At 37.1% G+C, this 21,184-nt stretch overlaps 2 protein-coding genes across 8 annotated transcripts in view; both read right to left on the bottom strand.

The window, feature by feature from the left end:
- Window positions 1-3,966, bottom strand: part of LOC117576938 (sodium/calcium exchanger 1) — a 35,769-nt gene extending 31,803 nt beyond the window's left edge. Inside the window, exon 1 of the mRNA XM_034262085.2 lies at window positions 3,542-3,966. The gene's annotated coding sequence lies outside the window, so the exon portion shown is untranslated. The remainder of the gene's footprint in view (window positions 1-3,541) is intronic.
- Window positions 3,967-7,462: 3,496 nt separating this feature from the next.
- The window catches only part of LOC117576152 (sodium/potassium-transporting ATPase subunit alpha), a 29,289-nt gene continuing 15,567 nt past the window's right edge, over window positions 7,463-21,184 (bottom strand). For 4 of the 7 annotated variants that reach the window (XM_034260723.2, XM_034260724.2, XM_052007255.1 and 1 more), the window contains 8 exons: window positions 19,555-19,686; window positions 19,221-19,487; window positions 17,369-19,150; window positions 17,088-17,303; window positions 16,360-16,454; window positions 9,092-9,266; window positions 8,793-9,025; window positions 7,463-8,730 (listed from right to left, as the gene is read on the bottom strand). In XM_034260723.2, coding sequence (XP_034116614.1) covers window positions 8,610-8,730; window positions 8,793-9,025; window positions 9,092-9,266; window positions 16,360-16,454; window positions 17,088-17,303; window positions 17,369-19,150; window positions 19,221-19,487; window positions 19,555-19,674 — 3,009 coding nt within the window. In that variant the 5' untranslated portion in view covers window positions 19,675-19,686 and the 3' untranslated portion in view covers window positions 7,463-8,609. Of the gene's footprint in view, window positions 8,731-8,792; window positions 9,026-9,091; window positions 9,267-11,726; window positions 11,822-14,754; window positions 14,850-16,359; window positions 16,455-16,752; window positions 16,848-17,087; window positions 17,304-17,368; window positions 19,151-19,220; window positions 19,488-19,554; window positions 19,687-21,184 lie in introns of all 7 variants that reach the window. The other 3 variants (XM_034260722.2, XM_034260721.2, XM_034260720.2) reach the window with 3 other exon arrangements.

Raw genomic sequence — 21,184 nt, 5'->3', positions numbered from 1 at the left:
CACTGGACTCGACTCTATTCATTTGCAAATGTGCGAACTGCCGTTGGCCTTATTGTCGACAAACAGTTCTCAGAATTTTGTGATACGCATATATTTTTTTACATTCCGTTTAAACAAGCATTGATTTATGGTGAATTGCGCAGCTAACAAATAATTCAACAGCAGCATCAAGTCAGAGTTGAAGAAAGTCTCTTGAATCAACTGACAGTTCATTAAAATGCTCAACTCGTTGGGTAAATTGATGCCATATAATTAAATACATGAGATATACGAGACGAATTATGCTGTCAAATGGAACTGAGTTCAGTTGTAATCTAAAACAGGGCACAAGTTAAAAGCATTTCAATTGAATTTGTAGATAATTAAAGTGAGCAACAGCAACAGCACAGTCAGGACATCAGCCTTCAGTTGACATCATCTAAGACAGGCTTCTTGTCAAGTTGCCTTCTCTACATGTGTACGAGTGTGTTTGTATGCGTGTGTGTGTGTTTGTGTGTGTGACTGTGCCTGTTATGCGGAAAATTATCATTTCCTTTTGCTTTTGTGCGTACAGTCAATGAGTTTTCCGGTCGAAGCAGAGAGGGCATGGCATTGCGGCCCTCCTCTTTTAGTTCTGCTTCTCCTTCTCGTTGCCACATTGCGTATACACAATGTGAAAACAAGAAAATTAAAGGTTTTCACTTCTGGTTTCCGTGCAGTGCAAAATACGTTTGAGGTTGATATACAGGTGTGCGCGTGCTTCTGTTGATTTGCTGCCGTTGATATCTTTATATCTTTATATCTCATATCTTCATAGCTTCTGCTTTTCACGCGCCGTGCGTTGTCCTTTTTTTCGGATTCTGTTTCCTGTGTTTCCGCGTTTGCTTTTGTTCGCTTGACTTCACTGCTGTCGTCGCCATTTTTCGTAATATATATATTTTTTTGTCTTGCTTCCATGGAATTTTTATGTTTTTTAATTTTTATTATCTACCTCGGCTGCTGCTTTCATCATCGACATCCGCTGCGACGCTATGCCAATTTAATTGCCAAGCGTGTCTTATTTTATACCCTTCCGAAGGGCGTTATAAGTGTCCAAAGTGTTTACGATTCCCCTGTGCGGGGATCGATTTTTATTGCTATATTTGAATTCACATTTAGGCAAGCATAAAAATAGGTGCATGAAATCTGTAGAGTGGAGCTTCGCTTGTTGCTTAAACTTGAGCCAAAACATTGTAAATTTAATTTTCTACATTTTGCAAACGCTTTTCCAGTCTACTTTTGCAATTGAAAGTGTATTTGCTGTAAGCGAACTTGGTGTTTTATTTTTTTCTTTTTTTGGGTTCAACTTTTCTTTTGGTCTTTGGGCATCAGCGTTACGCTCGACTGGCTGTTTGGGCTTAAAGTAAATCCTCATATTTTTACCATCATATCCTTCTGTACTTTATGGCTCTCGCGCTTTAATCAAATTGCCGACATTTTTCCGTCCAGCGTTTTACGAGTCGTATGCGCAATTTCAGCCCACACACACGTAAAATTTTAGCATAGAAATGGCAAATGGCAAATGGCTGCAGTTGCACATACGAAATATATATAGATTTGAAACTCTGTTTCTTTCTCTCGCTCTCTTTCTGCTGCTTCTCACTCTTTTGATTTCTATGCTATGTGTGTGTGGGCAAGGGAATAGCTTTGTTGCTGTGCGCGCTGAGTGTGAGCGCGTTTGATTTTTCACTGTCAGACTTCTGATTAACTTCTCAGTAGTCTGTGCAAAATTTACGCTTGAAAAATTCATATCTTTCGTTGCCCAGGGCAGTTTATTACCTCCGAAAAAAAGAAAAAAGAAAAACCCATGCTTCAATGGGGAAAGTGCAACTGAAGTCGTTTCGAGTTGCGGCTTGCGGTGTTGATTGCCCATACGCCCCGTAAGCCAGCAGAAGCATCATCTATATGTATACGGAAGAATCTCGTTATGGCTCTTATCCTGTGGACAGCCCAGCTTGATGCAGTTTACAATACAGTTGTGCGTGGGAAACGCAGTTTAAGTCCTCTCAGTCCGTATGCATATTTTGCAATGTTTCTGGCTTTGCATCGTCAGCTCTCTCAGCTCTGGCCATAACATGCTGATTGCTACGCCCACGTGTGTGGGTGTGTGTGCGTGTGTGTGTGGCACTCATCACACATGCATATGCATATCAAAAGCTTTTAAGTGCCCAGCACTTTGCTCTAAGCACCTAAAGCCATAAGCCACAGGTGCAAAGCCACACATCAGATTGAGCAAAAAAAGATTTTGCAAAAAAAGCAAAACAAAACTATGCCTTCTATCTTTCGTAGCAAAGCAATAATTTGTATTTATTGCAAAATGTTTTTAAGAAAGTTGTTGTGTCTGTTCTTCATGCAAATAAATGTATTTATAACCTTTGTAGTGAGCTGGCATGAGTGGAAGCTATTAATGGTCATAATCGAAATCGATCCAAATACGGGTCAAACAATGCAAATGCTGCGGCCTATTGTGGCATTTGTTCTTTGGTCAATTGTCACACAATTTCCATAGAACGTGGCAAACAGGAGTGTGACTTTCGATAAGTTCTGCAATCGTACAAAGCGAGCGTCACTCACACAATTGAAAATGTCCAGAGCATTTGAATAGGTTAAATGCCGAGTGAATCACTCACAAAGCACTCGCTCTTGCACTCGCACTCGCACTTGAATGAATGAAATTGTAGATAGGACGACTACAAAGTGTGGGCACAACAAAAGGGCAGAAACACACACACACACACACACTCAGACACACGCACAGAATAAAAAATATGAAGGGAAATGAAAGACAAATGCTGCTGGCTGAAATGACAAGCGATACACAGACACGAAACACAATATTCAACTGATATGCGGTGTTCACTCGGCCTTTCTATTGACAAGGACATCAGAATAGTTGCCCCTATATAATTTTGAATTGAAGTGGCAAGCAAAAGACTTTCGAGTTTTCGCTCAATTGCACGAGTTCTGTGCTTGCCCCTTTGTTCAGGATGTGGTGCATTGTCTTGAAAGCTACAATTTGGCGTCACAATGGCCGGGGCAAGACAATGTGCTGTGTCGTCAAAGTAGCAAGCGTTGCATTCATAAAGGTAAACCAACTAATTTGCAGTGTGTGTTACACACGCACACACCACTAAGCAACGCAAAGCGACGCGGAAGGGCAAAGACAACGTCAACGACAACGACAATGATAGCGATAGGGGCAAAGGCAAAGACAAAGACATAGACAATAGCGACCTAGAGAATCGACTAAGCTTAATCGATAGCACAACCCAAAACACAGAGAAAGAGAGAAGGAGAAACAACAATAACAACAAGAAGAACAGCTGAAACGGGCAACTGTCACGCGTCGAACGCTATGGGGCAAGCGTTGTCAAGGTAAGCCCAGGCGTATGCGTAATATGTTTGTTATCGAAGGTGAAGCATAAGTCCAGTGCAGCTATAACTAGATGAGGAACTCTCATGCATACAAACATCTACAAATATATATGCACATACATATAAAGTAAAGCATTGCATAAATTACCGGTTGCTGAACATCGAAGGCGAACACCAGGCGCCTGCCAGACGGCCTGCTGCAGAAGCTGCTGCTTTCGTTGCTGTGGCTGTGGCTGCTGCTGCTGATGCTGACACAATTTTCGTTGCTGCAGAGCTGCGGTGGCTGCTGCAGGATACACACACACACACACACGCAGAGAGACCGACACACACACAAATAGAGACACAGATACAGATGCACACGAAGCCGGGAACGAGGCAAGGCGAACGCTTTTACCCGAAAGCTGCTGCTCCTGCTGCTGGAGCCCGGCACTAGCTTCACTTACAGTTCTAGCCGACAACAACAAAAACACTTTTCAGCGCCCGGGGGCTGTTGAACTGCACTAGTGCACCGCTGAACCACTGAGCCACTGCACCACAAACACTCACACTCACACACACTTTTATACTTTCTCGCGTTGAACTCTTTTTTCGTCTATTCGTGCGCTGTCTTCTTTGTTAGCTGCGGTTTGCTCAAAGTTGTTGCACTGCAATTGTTGTTGTTGATGCTGCTGCTGCCGTGGTTGTTGTTGCTATTGTTGTTGTTGGCGTGTTATTGCACATTTTTCATCTCACGTTGCCAAAAATCCACAAAAAAAGAAAGGAAAAACAACAGCAACGACAAAAGTGCTCGGCCTGCCGGTCAGCAGGTTCAAATGTCGCCGACCTGAGTCCGCTTCTCCTTCGCTTCGTATGCGTGAATGTCCTCTATATGTGCGCCCAAAAGTATGCAAGGCTTTTTAGCCTAGTTTCGTTTGTCCGCCGATGCAGTTGTCGCTTGTGTTGTTATTGTTATTGTTGCTCCTGCTTTAGGTGTTGTTGTTATTTTGATTTTTAGTGGCTACTAACACCGCACACCGCTATTCATAATAACTGGCAGCAAATCATAGTTGAATGTTTTTAGTAGTTTGTTATTAACAACTTGCGCTGCACTCTCACTAATGCATTTCTTTATTGTTGTTGTTTCTACTACATGTGATGCGTGTGCTAGTGTGTGTGTGTGTTGTTGTTTCTGAATGTAGTAAAAATAGTGAAACACTCGCAAAGTTCGGCACTAAAAATAGCAGAACGCAGCTAACGGCTATTTTATTTGTTCCTCTTCTTATTGTTGCTGTTGTTGTTGCTCTTTACTGCTGTTGTTGTTGTTGTCTGTCTTGTTGTTATTGTTATTGTTGTTGGCTGCGTAGTTCGTTGCGTATGAAGCGAAAACGTAACACGCTCGTACGCCGGATAATGAAAGACTGTCGATGTCGATGGCAATGCCGAAACTTTAACCGAATAACCCATTGGCCGACTGCCCAACGATTCGGCTTTTGTCCGACAGCGACGGCGACGACACGAACACTCGCTTCGGCTCGCAACGGTTTTGATGGGACGCATGAGCATGAAACGCCGACATAGATAACACAAGCCAAAAGGCGCACAGGATAAGAAACGATTTGGAATTGGAACCCCAGCCAGCGATAACAGTATTGAGCTCTCGCTCTCTCACTCACACACAGAGATAGTGGTACACTACAGTCGGTGTGTGTGTTTATGTCTGTTGAACCGTAGTTGGAATGGGGTGAAATTTCGCTGTTGGTTTTGTTAGTTGAGCTCAAACTGATGAGGTTCATGGAGAGGTTGGTGCAATTGGAGGTGGGACAGAGGCAGTAGCGCCTCCCCCTCCGCCATTTCTTAGACACAAGCAAGCGCGCAAGTTTTTGACGCCCGTGTTAAGTCTATTGGAAAAGAGGTCTTGCTCATTTTTTTTGTATTTTGTTGCGCTACTTTGCTGAGGCATGCTTAAACTGTCATGCAACACGAGAGCATATCAAAAGATGAGCATTATTTTTAACAACGTAAATATTATTATATTTTCTATACAATCAAAACTTCTTAACTCATTTAGGGGAATCAAAACATAATTTTATTTTAATGCTGGTTTCAATATTTAATTTAAATTCAAAATATAAGTTATATTTGTGATTTGTATATTATTATTAAAATACATTTTAAAAATATGTTGTTTATACTAATTAAACATAATTTACTTTTATAATTATATTAAAAAATTATAAATACATAAAACTAAATACTTTTTTAAATAGACAAGTCTCAAGCGAAGTGCCAATAATTCAAAAACTGACTAAGAGAAAAAGGTTTCTTTTTACTTCTGTAGGATCTGTAATAATAATCTGTATAAAAACCTGTCCAATCTTTAAAAGAATAAAATATTTTAGATAAAGAAGGTTCAAGAGTATGTAAATAAACCAAAGCCGTATATTATCAGTATTTCCCATCCTTATGTTCCTTATCCGTTGTATCAAATTTATAAAAAGAATCTTATTAAAAGAAGTAAAATCAAACGCTCATCTTGCAGAAGTTTTTGGTTATATTTCTTCCGTTTCCTTATAGACAATTCTCATATAGTATCTAAAAATATCTCTCTTCTCTTCTCCAATAAAAACAGCAATTATTTTGTTTTGTTTTTTTTTTTTTTAAGTTTTATTTATGTAGTTTTTTATTTTAATCATTGTTTAAATCTACAAATACATTTACAGCGGAGGGCGAAAGAACAAAAAATTAAAAATGTTTACTCTCATGTTTTTGGTTTTTGTTGTTGTTGTTGTTGTTGTTACACATTATATCGTATGCAAATTTGTAGTTTATTTTTTTTTCTGCTTGTTTCTTGACAAATTATTCAAGTTATCGTTATAGCTTCGAACGTTTATAGAATTGTTTTGCTTTCTTTATAAATATTTGTTCACATTATGCATTTATATGGATTTCGTTTTTTTTTTTGTTTTTTGTTTTTTTTTTTTGGTTTTTATTTTTGTTTTCGTTTTTAGCTTAGTTTCACTTTCACATCAACAACATTCATGATCATGAACATCGTCATTAATATTATTATTATTTATTATTATTCAATATAATTTGTTAACAACTAATAATAATTTTGTTTTTGTTTGTCATAACTAACATGCCATAATGCAATCAGTATCATTAATTTCAATGTCAATGATCATTAAAACATCATCCAAATCATAATGAAAAAGATAACAAATCCAAAAACAGATTGAAAAGCAGCGGCGGATTTATGTCTCTGCAATGTGTTTGTGTGTGTGTGTGGATTATTTGTGACTTGTGGGTGTGACTAACTGACACACACACACACATAAACTGACTGACTGACTGAATGACTTTTCACAAATTTCCAATTAGTCAAGAGCGAGCGCATTGTTGGCCTTTTGTATTTCAACCGCACTCAACTTATTGCGATGCTAAGTGCCAACTATTTAGCCGCTAATCAGTGTTTGTTTGTACGCATGTGTGTGTGTGTGTGTGGGAGGGGTTGTGTGTATCAGTGTGTGTGTGTGAAAAGCGAAAGTTATACAAAAACACAATACTGTTTAGCTACTGCCTTGGGCTTGTCGTCCCGTTGTGGGTCGCTGTGCCGTGTAAAACATTACAAACATTCATTTTGTGGGCGTGGCTGCACACACACTCACGCTCACGCACACATCTTTGCGTGGTGTGCGTATGTGTGTGTGTTTTTTGGGCTTAAAATGCACATAAAGCACAATATTACATGTTATGTTTTATGGCTTTTATAAACTTTTACTCATACTTCATATAACAAATTGCTGCTAGCTGCTTCCATGGCGCCTTCTCTTCCCCTCTCTTCCGCTCCCTTTCCTCTCTCCTTCAACCGCTGGCTCAATGCCGCACTCTCACTCTCACTCTGACTCTTCCCCCTCGCCTCTCGCTCAGCATCTCCGTCTCCACACTTCGCCAGTTGGTAGGTCTTGTTATTGGTTGTTTTTTTCTTTTTTTGTTGTTGGTGTAAGTATTGTATAGCTCCATTTATATAATCAAATTTTTTTCCATATATAATATATGTGTGTATATATATAAACAATTATAATAATTGTGTTGCCTCTTTGTTTGGTTTGTTTTGTTTTTTTCTTTTTATTATTATTCATTTTATTCGTTTATTTTAAATTTGTTTCGGTTTTCACGGTTGCCTCACAAATATTTCGAAAGTTGTTTTGTTGTTTTTGTTGTTGTTGCTGTTTCTTGTTTATTTCTTGGTTTATCTTTGCTTCCTTTTCTGCTTATTTTGTAACTACGCTAATTTATTCATCTTTTTTTATTTTTGTCAAAATTTTCGTTTTAGTTTTTCTTTTAATTTTTCTAAACTTCTTATATAATTTGTCTCTTCATGCGTTGAGTGTGTGTGTGTGTGTTGTGTATGTGTTTGTGTGTTTGTTTGTATGTATCTGTGTGTGTGAGTATGTATGTAAATATTATTAATGTTAGTTGCGCTTTAGCTTTGCTTTTGTTTCTTTGCGCTGTTTGCGTTGTTTATGTTTGTTTTGTTTTGTTTGTTTCTGTTCTTGTTTATTTGAATATTGTTGTTGTGTTTCTTCTTCTTGCCTTTGTTTTTGTTAAATAATTTTACTAAAAACTTTGTTAGGTTATTGTTTGCTGAGTTCTTTGTTGGGGTTTGATCTTGTTATTGTTTCGAAATTTTGTTTCTTGGTTGGTTGTTTTGTTTTTTTGTTTGTTTGTTTGTTTTTTTGTTGAAAGTTTTTACTTTATTTTATTTAAATCTTATTTATAGCTTTAATTTATAATTTAAATTTACTTAAATGTTTAAAATAATTATCGCTTGCATTTGTTTTCTTTTTGTTTGTTTACTTTAAATAATTAAATTAAAATTCTAAAACATATCTCAATATGTTTTATGCTATAGCTGTTGCTCTTGTTGTTCTTGCTGCTGCATTTCAAGGTATTGCTGTTGCAAGTTGCAAGTTGCCAATGCAGATGCAGTTGCAATTGCAGTTGCAGTTGTTGCAGTTGTTGTTGTCATAGCCAGCCACACAGATATCTGTGATCGCTGTGGTTGCACTTTGTGGTAAATAAACAATTACTATTTGTTGCTCTTGCTGAATCTGTGTAGTACTCTGTGTTGGTTGTTCTTCTTCTACTCCTGCTTCTTCTTCTTTTTCTGCTTGGTGTAGATGTGTTGTGTGGGTGTGGATGTGGGCGTGGGCGTGGCTGTGTGTAGGTGTTTAATAGTATGTCTCCTGCTCCAACCAGCCTCCTGGGTTGCGACGCAAGTAGAAACGACGTGTCTCATCATACACAAAGATGGCCAACATAAATGGAATGGCTGGGAACCACCAGACAAGTCTGCCAAAGACAAATATGCATTAGAACGATGCAAGAAATATAATTCAAAGTCTGCAACTTACTTCAGGGGGTACATGCGCAGACCCTTGTCCATGCCGGGGCAGTATGAGAGGAAGGCAGCGAGAACGGTCTCAAACACAAGGCCAAAGTTCAAGGCCCAGTTGCGCATGCCCTGGTGGAAGATGGAGTTACGACGCGTCTTACAGATGATCAAATCGGCCCATTGCACAACCACAATCGAGATGAAGAAGGCAGTGTGGCAGGTGTATTCCAAAGTCTTGCGATCGCGATAGGTCTGCATAACAATCAAAATCAAATGAGTAACTATAAAAATTGTTCATAAATATATTTATTCTCTTACCCATTCCTGACCGTACGAATCAGTTAGATCGTTGACGGCCTTGGAGTCCCACATCTTGCGGATGCCAAACAGTTTCATTGGCAGGAAACCGTTCTCAGCCATAATGACAAAGTACACAAAGAAACCGGCAGCAGCTTGGATCATGCCAATCTGTCCATAGGCCATGGAAATCAATCTGTTTGAAAGCGATGCCAGAATAGCAAAATTTAAACATTAGACAATGCTCCGAGTGACTCGCTTCATTCAAAAAATATTATTCAATTAATTTTTGTGTGGTTTTTTGTTGATGTCTTTTCATTAATTTGTTCTGAGCAACAAGACACACGTCTTGTTTACAGCTGCACGAGCTTAAAGGATTGAGCATAAATTGAGCTGCAACTTGCAGTTGTTCAAGTTTTTTGTGCAACCCAAAGAAAAGAGTGGAAAGTGTAAGAAAATATTGTAAAGATTTACAAAAGAGTAGAAAGTTGTTAAAAGTTGCAAGAAACTTGTTGTCATCGCATTGAAGATAGTTGACAAAAACCCTGAAGCAACATGGCTGCAGCTCTAGTTGAGCATAGACTCAATTATTTTTTAAGTTAGTTACGTAAATTTAAAAATAATGCCGCAAAACCTTTAAGCTCGATGTTTTCGTTAATTTCTTTTTAGTAAATGAATGTATTTTTTTTTTAATTAGTTTTTAAGGTGTTAGACTTTACAATATATAGCGTGGATTGTGTTTGAGCGAATTCTTTTGTTTTGTATTTTTTAAGTTTTAGTTTTTTTTTTTTGTTTTCAATAGCGCGCGTTCGATGTAAGCGTGAAAGAGCAAAGATTCGATTTCTTTGTTTTGTTTCTTATTTAATTCATCTTGAATAAGATGAGGTGAAAAGCAAAGTTCATATTGTTAGTTTTGGGTGGGCGGTGGCTTATTAACATGCAGCAAACTACTCAATCTAAGTACACATAGTATATTTACACATAGATTAACATGCAATTTGTGGTTACAAAACTAAAAGCACACAACGGAGGGCAAGCAAATGCAGTTACAATTGTTCTGCTGGTTTCTCATACCATTTTCTCATTTACTTACGCTTAAAGAAGAAGTTTATTTTTTGTTTTTTGCAAGTAATCAACTTAAAAATAACATAAATTAACAAATAGAAACTTACACATAAACATAAAATTTGGAAAAACATTCGAAATGAATTCCAAAATAAAAAAAGGAAGTATAAATAACATATATATATAGTACATAGATAATACATAGACTTAAAAATAATAATCAGCTTTATAATAATCAATAATATATATATATATAATAATATATATATAATATATTGAATAGTTGTAGTATTAAGTGAAAATCCATTGTCGTTGTTCGTTGTTGATTTTCTTCGCTGAACCGAGCCCACACATTGAGACTTACTGCGACATTTGTTGCACATCGACTTGGAACCAGACTTGATCGATACTGATACTGAATATATTTTGTATTATGTGAATTATGAGTGTATTTAGAGCTACGTAGAACACAACTGAAGCAGCTTTTAAAAGGTATTTTTTGTTTTTGTTTTGGTCTTGAACAAACTCAACTACAAGTAACGCACTAAACTGGGCTAAAAGTAACAGAGCAGAAAGCTTCAATTTGTGTCATGTTCTTGTTTTAGTCTTTTGCTTGTTTGTTGGTAATGTTTAATTAGATCTATGCAGTCTTCTAGTCAGTGTGTCTATGTGAGTGTGTGTGTGTTTATGTGTGTGTGTGTGTTGTACTGTTTTGGCCAGCGGCATGTCTCAAAACTTTGGCTAAAAGCGACGTATTTTTTTGTTCTTGTTTAGCAAATTCGCGCTGTGACTACAACTGAAGAGTTGAACATTGTGTGTCCAACGACTATATATAGTATTTAGTATTGGAACTATACACAAATTGTGTGTCATTTGTGTGTCATAAATTTGTAGAATGTGCGACTAACACACAAACATTGATGCACATTGATTTTGTAAATATTTGAAATTAAAACACAAAAATTTAAACAGTAAGACATAAATGGGAAACTTTTCTTTTCCAACAAATTTTTCAAATAAAATTCAATTTCGAAAAGAATTTTAGAATTTAGAAAATACAATCGATAGTCGAATAAAATTTGTCAAAAATGTTTCATTCCACATTGAGAGCTCAAATAACAGGAAGAAAATAATAATCGATCACATGAAATTCGAGACTAGAAACGAAAAACTTGAAAACTTTTTTTGTTTTTTTTTTTTGAGTAGAAAAATCTGAGAAGAGATGAAAACAATTGAACAAAAAGAAAATTATGCATCAGCAAACGAACAAACAATCGCAATTTTGGTTTTTTTTTTGTTATTGTTTTTTGGTTGCACTATCATTTTGTGTGTGTGTGTGTAAATTGAAAATTGAATAATTGATTGCTGGCCAAATTGAGGGGGGAAAAAAGGTACGCGACACACACAACTCAAACAAAGGTCAAATGTCAAATTGGAAACGTTAAATAAGTTGGGGTTGCATGTTTGTTCATTTTCTAGTATTTTGTAACTAAACAACTAAAAGTAAACAACTCTTTTTGGTTTTTTGTTTTTGGTTTTGTTTTGTTTTTTTTTTTTTTGGATTAAACCTTATCGTTAGATTTTTCCTGACCTGCGGTTCACCAAGTTGTCGCGGTATGGATCTCTCGGCTGACGCTTCATAATATCGCTCTCGGCTTGCTCGTAAGCGAGTGAAATGGCCGGTATCTTTTGCGGTATATAATATAGCGTTCATTATATCGTTTTGTTGGTATATATTATATGGATTTTTTTGTTCAGTATTTATTTATTGGTTTTATATTGTTGATTATGTGCGTTATTTTGAATAGAATCAAAATGAAAGACATAAAAAAACGTTGCAAAAAAATTGTGGGGGAAAATATGAAAAAGGAAAATCCGGTTAAAGTTTGACGAATAATATCTTGCTGGCGTATTTGGTATATAATAAATACTTGTTATATACTAATAAATATTCGATAAGATAGATATTTTGCTTGGTTTTTTCTTTGTTAATTAAATATTAATAGTACTTAGTTAAAAAAAGGGAGTTGCATTTGGTATTTGAGTAAAGAGAGCGTTATACAGTGTTGAAGAGAGAGCGTGTTCTGCTTAATGTTGATGTTAATATATTGTATATATAAATATATATTATATTGTAGTTGGTATTTGTAGTTGAAGTTGTTGTTATTGATGTTGTAGTTGTAGTTGTACAAGTATTTAGCTCCTGCGTACTTAAGAAGCTATAACTACACTGGGGAGCAAAAAGTAGCGCCCAAGTAACAAAAATTGATTCGTTATACGAGTACAGAGGAAAATGTAGTATAAAGTTTTTGCTTAGAGCTTAACTTGCACTAAAATTGCTTGATATATGTATGTAGAAGTTAATATATATATAACATATTTATATAGTATATTAAGACTAGAGAAAAATTTGTGTGCCAACTTGAGATGGCCATAAATAGACGTGAATGGTTTGAATTAGTTTCGTTCACTACAAATCAAAACAAAGTTTAATGAATGTTTTTGAATACTTCGATGGCGATTGATTGACTGATTGAGGGATTGACTAAAGATCTTTTCCAATGACTTAGTGTTAAAAATGGGCTTGATGACTTCGAATGTTTTACTAATATTTGGGTTGTACAAGAACTCAATCGAGTCCACATACAATAGATGGCAGGTGAATATGTTGACCAACTGCTAGAAATGCAATAAATTCAAAATACTTTAGTTTAAATATATTTTATAGACTCACTAAATGTATATTTAAACCTGCTCTAGCATAAGTTAAACAATGATGTCCTATAGCAAAGTATTCTACTATGAGAGAGTCAGAGAGAAAGACAGAGAGAAGAGAGCGAGCCAAACAAGTCAAAAGATTCGTCTATCAGTTCGGCGATGGGAGAAACAACGTCGAAGATATCACTTACCTTCCAAATGGACTTTTAAGATGACAAAAATAAAAGCAACTTATGCTGTCTCAAAAATAAAAAAAAAATCGACACATTTTGTTAAGTTAAAAAAGACGCTTATGGTAGAAAAAAAATGAGTGTTACAAGCATAGAAATCAAAGAGTTAAGAGTTGTTTAAGTACCGAAATAGTTAAGCAAGAGAAGAAGAAGATGAAGAAGAAGTAGACCAAAAGGAAGCACGCCAAATTCGAATCGTGGTGAGAATTTATCTTAAGGGCTTTTGCCAAAATGTTGTTAGCTGAGTGGTCGACGACAATAGTCGAAGAAAGTGGAGGCGTTCTTTTTTTTTTGTAATCAGACTTTTCGAGTGTAATTTGGCAAGTGCATAAATCACATTTTTTTTAAAGGGCATTTCATTCTTGCTTCGAGATTATCAATCAATATTTGTAGATACGAATATATCGCCAGAATAAGTAGTTTTTCTTTGTGTTAAGTTTGTTTTGTGTATCTTTTTCACTTTTTTGTTTGTTATAAATAAGTTTAGAGTTTGCACAGAAATTGAAATTACATGATTAAATTATTGCTATATAGTATATTGTATATTTAATACGAGTATGCGCATATAAATTGAATATAGTATTATTATCATTGCATATGAAGAGCGCAAATTACAACAAATATCAAAAAAATATATATTCAAAATATATTTAAAAAAATGAATGAAACAAAATAAACTTTACGTAGTTTTAAAAAATTGTAATTAAACAGAGAGATAAGCAATATATAGTGAGCCTATAGCCCAGTGTTTTTTAATATTCTGTTGCTAAATAGCAAAAAGAGTCTGGAAATATAATACTAGATCAGCTTGAAAGTGCTTTTGATCGAAAATTTATTCGAAATGGAACTATAAATTGAAATTGGATAGTAGAGATACAGAAAGAGAGAGAGAGAGAGATAGAGAGAGTATAACAAAAATACTAGAAAAATTCCAACATTACGTCAATTAAATTTTAAGTTTAAACGTTTAACTAGCTGATGTCGAAATATTAAAAAAAAATTATAAGGAAAAAACTTTAAATTTAAACATAAAACAATAAAAAAAAAACATAAAACATTTAACAAAAATAATATTTAAAACATAATCAAAATTCCAATTGTAAAAAATAATGTACAAAATTAAAACATTTAACATAAATCGAAAAAGAAAACGATTAAGCATTTTTTGAAGTATAATTCAAAAGAAAAAAATGCAAAAGCTAAAACAACACTCAACGAAAATGTCAAAAGTAAATTAGCTAATAAATAGTTGAAGCTAATTTGAAAAGTTCTTATATTTTAGTTTAGTAGTTAGACAAGAGAGTTCGAAGAAATATCTTTAAAAGGAAGCGTACTTTGCTTTAAATTCCTTGACCGAAAATGTATACCGCAAAATTTACTTTGTATGAAATTTAAATTGCATTTTTTGTAAGTTTTAATTATGAATTACATTTGCTTTGAGTAAGTGTCAAGATCAAAAATATTTTTGCTGTGATTGCATTAAATATTGATAGGAAGAAAAGTATTTTTTTTTTTTTAATATTTATTTTGACCTCACTATTTTTACTTTTTACGTTTTGTATGTTTCGTGTGGTTGTTTTTCTTTTTCTGAATATTTTTTTTATTTTTTGTATTCGTTCTGTTGTAGTTAGTTGTTTTTATTTGTTTGGGTATCACAAAGAAAAACTTTACCTTTCGTTGACCAGCTTATCTTGAAAGGGATTCCTGGGCTGGCGTTTCATAATATCGGATTCAGCCGTCTCATAGGCTAAGGAAATGGCTGGCACCTAAATGTGCAAGCGTTAACCGTAGTAGTAGTGGAATAAAATAAATTAAAAATAAATATGATAAATTATGGACCACATATGATATCTCTTTCGCTCTAACACTGTCGAGTTCAGTTTCATTCTCGGAATACAACAAATACGAGTAGACAACGAAGAACTGCATGTCCCATTAGTACAGCTGAGAAGGACCGTTGGCACTGTCGATAACTTATTAGCTAGTTGTAATCGATAATGCGATAGATCGACTTAAGATCTTACTTAAAAACTAACTTAAACTGCTGATAAATGAGTTGAGTTGAGTAGAGTGGAGAGTACTGTGTTGAAAACTTAAATAACTTAAATGTTAAACAATAGAAAGTAGTATTAACTTAAATAATAACTTCTCTTTGTTTTAGTTCTTTTGATTTTGTTTTTGTTAAGGTTAAGGTTATGCTAAAGTACAGTTTGGTAAGTGGCTACGATTTGTGTGCAATTAATTTGTTGTAATTTTGCTGGAACTAGGATAAATGCCAATACAGATACTTGAACAATTTTGCATGGTTAATTTTGATGTTACTTTTGTTTTGTTTACAAACGGAAAAATGCATAACAAAAACAGTTAATGCCAATTTAGTCGGTGAGGAAATAGAAACCGAAACGGAAACGAAAACTGAAACTGAAATTGAAACTGGGGACGGGTTGATTTTTTTGTTACGCCGTAAAAGTTACACAACAGCAACAAAAGTATTTGTAGAACGATTTTAGGTGAGGTGAAGTAAATGAAACAAGTACAACGCACACCAATTAACATTTAGAGCGTTTTTGAATAGAGGCGATTTTTAATAATATTCAATTGATTTTTGCTTTTTTTGTTTTTTGAGGTACTTTTCTCCATTTACACAGAAAGGCAAAACGTGGTGGAGTGGAGTGTGCGTGAATGGAATTAAACTTATGATACAGAACGGAATAAATGTATACGATTATGTATAAATCATGAGAATAACTCAATTGTTGTTCTTGAATGACTGAAAATGTACACAGAAGGTCAAATTTGTCGGAGATTGTTGAGTTCGATGATAATGGGCGGGTTGTTAGGTTCTCTCAGTTGGGAGTATGTTACATTAATGATATAGAGAGATGTTAGCGAGGTAATGTAAATAATGATTAAGAGTCTTAGTAGATAAGTAAACCATAAATATGGAACGACTTGTTAGTTGAGTTGCTTGCGCTGCTTTCGTATAGCAAGTAAGTATTATTAAATATTTTTAATTGTTGTTATGGTTTTTTTGTTTTTGTTTTCGTTTGTTACGCTTATGCTAATTACAATCCAGCCACATACACAGACATCGATTAGTTAAAGTTTATATGAAAATTGCAGCTTAGTAAATCACTGCTCGCTTTTGTTTTGTTTTTTTAGTTATTTCTTTAAGTGGCAAAAAGTTTAGTGTGCATGTGTATATGTGTGTGAATGTATGTGTGAGTATTTAGTATAGTATGTGTGTGTTTAGTAGAAATTGACTTGAATTGGCACCTTGAGTTCACTAATTTATCGTTGAATGGGTCACGTGGCGGACGCTTCATAATATCGGCTTCAGCGTGTTCGTAGGCCAATGATATGGCTGGCACCTAGTATTGGATTATTGCAGGTGGTAACATTAGCAAAACGTTTTACAAAATTCGATTTCGATACGAGGGGGGAATTTGGGTCAAGAATGTTCGAGTTGTTTTTTGTTTTTTTTTTTTTACACTATTTGCTTGGAATGTTATAGTTACAATAGAATAAATGTCTGCTAAGAGAGATCATTATAGATTGATGCGAGAAGTTCAACTACAAATGGCGTAGCCTAAATTGATAATGAACTGCAAAACTTTCTGCAATTCGAGCCTAATCCAGCGTACTTTTTGGGTTGTGGGCGCTGTTTACCTCTCGTTCACCAGATTATCGACCGCTGGATTGCGTGGACGTCGCTTCATAATGTCCGCTTCGGGTCCCTCGTAGGCCAGCGATATAGCTGGTATCTGTGCACAGCACAGCACATTACAGCACAGAATAAATCATCAAACGTAATTGCAATCGCAATTCAATTTTAAAATTCGTACATAAGTTATACAAAAGTTATAGGATTTGATGCTTAACAAGTTAGAAGACCTGACTGTCAATTACAATTAACTTGCTTAATGTCTTACATAATCACATACGTAGTTAAGATTAGTTTAGGTGGGTTGCTCTAAGTGGCTGCAGGTTGGAGGCAAACTTACCATGTCAGTGCCCAAATCGATGCACAGAATGGTCACGGTACCCAATGGCAGTGGAATATCGCACAGAATGAAGGCGAGGAAAGGTGAGATTTCGGGTATGTTGGAGGTCAGAGTGTAGGCAATGGATTTCTTCAGATTGTCAAAGATCAAACGACCTTCCTCAACACCAGTCACAATCGAGGCAAAGTTGTCGTCCAACAAGATCATGTCAGCAGCCTGCAAAGCGAAAGCAAATGCATATATAATACCGATTCGAATTGATTGAGAATGAGTGAACGCACCTGCTTGGACACATCGGAACCGGCGATACCCATAGCAACACCAATATCAGCCTTCTTCAGGGCAGGAGAATCGTTGACACCATCACCAGTTACAGCCACAATGGCTCCCATACGCTGGCAACCCTCGACAATGATCAGTTTCTGTTGGGGCGAGGTACGGGCGAAGACAATCTCGGTGTGATAGCGGAGAATTTCATCCAATTGATCAGAGGACACATCGCGGAGCTCAGCACCGTGCACAACAGCGGCCTTAGCTTCGCGAGGGTTGACCTCCGATACAGGGATGTTGAGGCGCTGGGCGATATCCTCAATGGTCTCGTTGCCCTCAGAGATGATGCCCACAGATTTGGCAATAGCCTTGGCAGTGATGGGATGATCACCAGTAACCATGATGACCTTGATACCAGCCGAACGGCACTTGGCAACGGCATCGGGCACAGCCGCACGTGGGGGATCAATCATAGACATGAGACCAACGAAACGCAGATTGTCAATGGGGAAGTTAATGTCATCGGTGTTGAACTTGTAACCAGTTGGGTATTTGTCGGATGGCAGCATGAAATCGCAGAAGCCGAGCACACGCTCGCCCAGACCTCCAAGCTCCATGTACGCGTTGTTGAAAGCCTCCTTCATCTCCTCGTCCAGCACCTTCTCCTTGCCGTTGATGAAAATGGTCGAGCAGCGTTCCAGAATACGTTCGGGAGCACCCTTCATGACCAGCAGATAGCGTGGATCGTTGGTATCCTCGGTTTCGTGAATCGACACCTGGTACTTGTTGGTTGAGTTGAATGGCACCTCAGCGATCTTGCGGTTGCGCTTGCGGATGTTCATCACATCGCCGAGAGCGAGTTCCATGCACTTGAGCAGAGCAGCCTCGGAGGCATCACCGCTGACTTCCTTCTTGAGAATTGGCACACCATCCTGGCCACCTTTGAATTCGGCGCGGTTACAGAGAGTGGCAATGCGAGAGAGCGCCTTGAATCCAGGGCTTGTTCTATCGTATTGAACACCCGACTGATCCTCAGTGGTATCGGCTTCAATGATCTGGTTGTCGAACCACATGTGAGCGACTGTCATACGGTTTTGGGTGAGGGTGCCGGTCTTATCAGAGCAGATGGTCGAGGTGGAACCCAGGGTTTCGACAGCCTCCAAATTCTTCACCAAACAATTCTTCGATGCCATACGCTTGGCAGTCAGGGTCAAGCACACCGTGACGGTGGCCAGCAGACCCTCGGGCACGTTGGCGACAATAATACCAATCAGGAAGATGACAGCATCCAGCCAGTGGTAGCCCAAAATGAAGGCAATGACGAAGAAGGTAACGCCCAAGAATACAGCGACGCCGGTAATCAGATGGATGAAATGATGGATTTCCTTGGCAATGGGAGTCTCACCGGTATCCAGACCGGATGCCAAGCCAGCAATGCGACCCATCACAGTGTGATCGCCACAGCTGATGACAACACCCTTGGCGGTGCCCTCAACGGCGTTGGTCGAGAAGAAGGCCAAGTTCTTGGTCTCCAAAGGATTCTCGTGTGTGAACTCAGCGCCACGGGACTGCGGCTCCGATTCACCAGTCAACGATGAGTTGTCCACCTTGAAGTTGCGTGCCTCAATGATGCGAATATCGGCGGGAATACGATCACCGAACTTGACTTCGACCACATCGCCCAACACGAGATCCTCGGCGCGCAGCGTGAGTTTCTCGCCCTCACGAATAACGGTGGCAAATTGGGGCACCATGTTCTTGAACGACTCCATGATCTTGGAACTTTTCGATTCCTGCAAAGTCACAAACAGACAAGCGATAAGTAGTTGCTAAGGAGAGAGTTAGAATAAGTTGCTTCCTTACCTGGTAGTAGGAGAAGATGCCTGTCACAATGACGACAGCGGAAAGTACAATACCCAGATACAAGTTATCATCGGCTGGCTCCTCGCTGGTGGTGGCCTGAATCGAATAGGCCACAAAACAAAGTATAGCACCGATCCACAGCAACATGGCGAAGCCACCGAACAGATTCTTGCAGAACTTCACCCATTCGGGTGTCTGCTTGGGCGGTGTGAGCGCATTGGGACCATCTCGCTCCAGATTCTCCTTGGCCTTGGCGTGACTCAAACCCTGCAATGGGAAGAAGAGAAGTGTGATTTAATTGACATTATAACTTGATTAGTTCTTTGGAACTTACATTTTCGGGATGTGTCTGAAAGCGCTGATACAAATCCTCAGGAGAGATTTTATGATGGTCGATGTCCAACTCCTGTTTGAGATCATCTAAATTCTCTTTTTTAGCTGCTTTGGCCGGCATCTTGCGTCTTGACTATTAAGATCAAACGATGTTAGATAAAAACAATATATAAGTAATCACATTTGGAATTGCAAGTGCAGCGTAAAACCCAAAAAGCCGACACACAAAAATCGATTTACTTCATGCCATTAACCGTTGTGTTATGCCTCATAAAATACCCTTAAATATTTAAAGGTTTTCCGTTGTTTATTTTTATTTGTTTGCAAATGAGTATTAAAGTGTGCAAGTTCGCAGAGAAGAGGAGAAGAAGAAGAACCATTAAACCCGATAGAGGAGTGTTTACAGTTTACCGAACTTACCAGTTACCAAAACATACAGACACATACATATGTATAATACTGTATGTACAGACTTATTTTTATTGCCAAAACATTTAGTAGCGCGCTAATGAGTTCCTATTTGGATCGCCATATGTTTCGGTCAGCGGGCGTGAGAATATTCACATTGATCGCTCCTAATCGGAGCAAAATAAAGCACAACAACTACGAATACGAGAATACACGAGCGCGGGAAGCATGCAGCAAGCCAAGTGGCGATTTTAATCGCGCGCAAAACGCGCCGAATGTGAAATGCGAATGTCACGTAAAATGAATGAAAATGCTAAAAACAAATGCCACAGACTAATTCTGCCTACACACATCGCTCGCTCTTTTCTCAGTATCTACTCTACTCTACTATATATACTATGTATATACATATAGACTTGCAATAAAATCAAAACAAAGGCGAGCAAAACAAATTAAAAAGAAATCTATTCACAAAAGGCATTCGAATAAATCGAAAAACTTATGCACTTGAATTTTGTTTATGCTGCGCTGTGGAATTAGTCCCTATCTGCACCATGCTCATTGACCTCATAGAACTTTCGAATTGGCACAGAAAATCTCACCAAAAAATAATTATAAATAATTTTCCTATACTATAGTTGTACATACATATATGTTGCAGACGCGCCAGCTGTCGACCGTCGCGTCTCTAGACTCTGGCAATGGTTTATAAAATTTTCTATTTTATTTATATTTAGCGCATTGTGACGTCACAGCCACAAATCGGTGAAATAACTTGGAAAAGCCCATAACTGGTTTTAATCAGTTTTATTCATGACCCACCTATAAAAATTATGTGACTAAACTATTGAAAACAAAAGTCTAGTATTTTCCGCATTTTCTTTTCTCGTTTTTTTGGCTGTCTGCAATTTTCTCGGTACAACAAAAAAATCAGGTAATTGAGGTTTACTTTTAGCTAGGTAATAACCGTTAAAATATATACATATAGTATATTAAAATAAACATTTCGTACGGCGTATATACTACATAGAAAAGATTATATATAATTGTTTTTAGTATATCGAAAAAAGCGGTGCTATATTTAAGAATTTTCGATTATTTCTTTCAAATGTCAAGCGGCAAATAATATTGGAAACATGCCCAGATTATATATGCATAAATGAAGATATAAACAATAAATAAATGTAAATGTAATTGGAAGAGATGAGAAACGGAAATTAATG

The sequence above is a fragment of the Drosophila albomicans genome, chromosome 2R (genome assembly GCF_009650485.2).
Source record: "Drosophila albomicans strain 15112-1751.03 chromosome 2R, ASM965048v2, whole genome shotgun sequence".
In the NCBI taxonomy this organism is placed as follows: domain Eukaryota; kingdom Metazoa; phylum Arthropoda; class Insecta; order Diptera; family Drosophilidae; genus Drosophila; species Drosophila albomicans.
The sequence above is the reverse complement of the archived record's forward strand: the minus strand, read 5'-3'. Positions and strand labels throughout refer to the sequence as shown.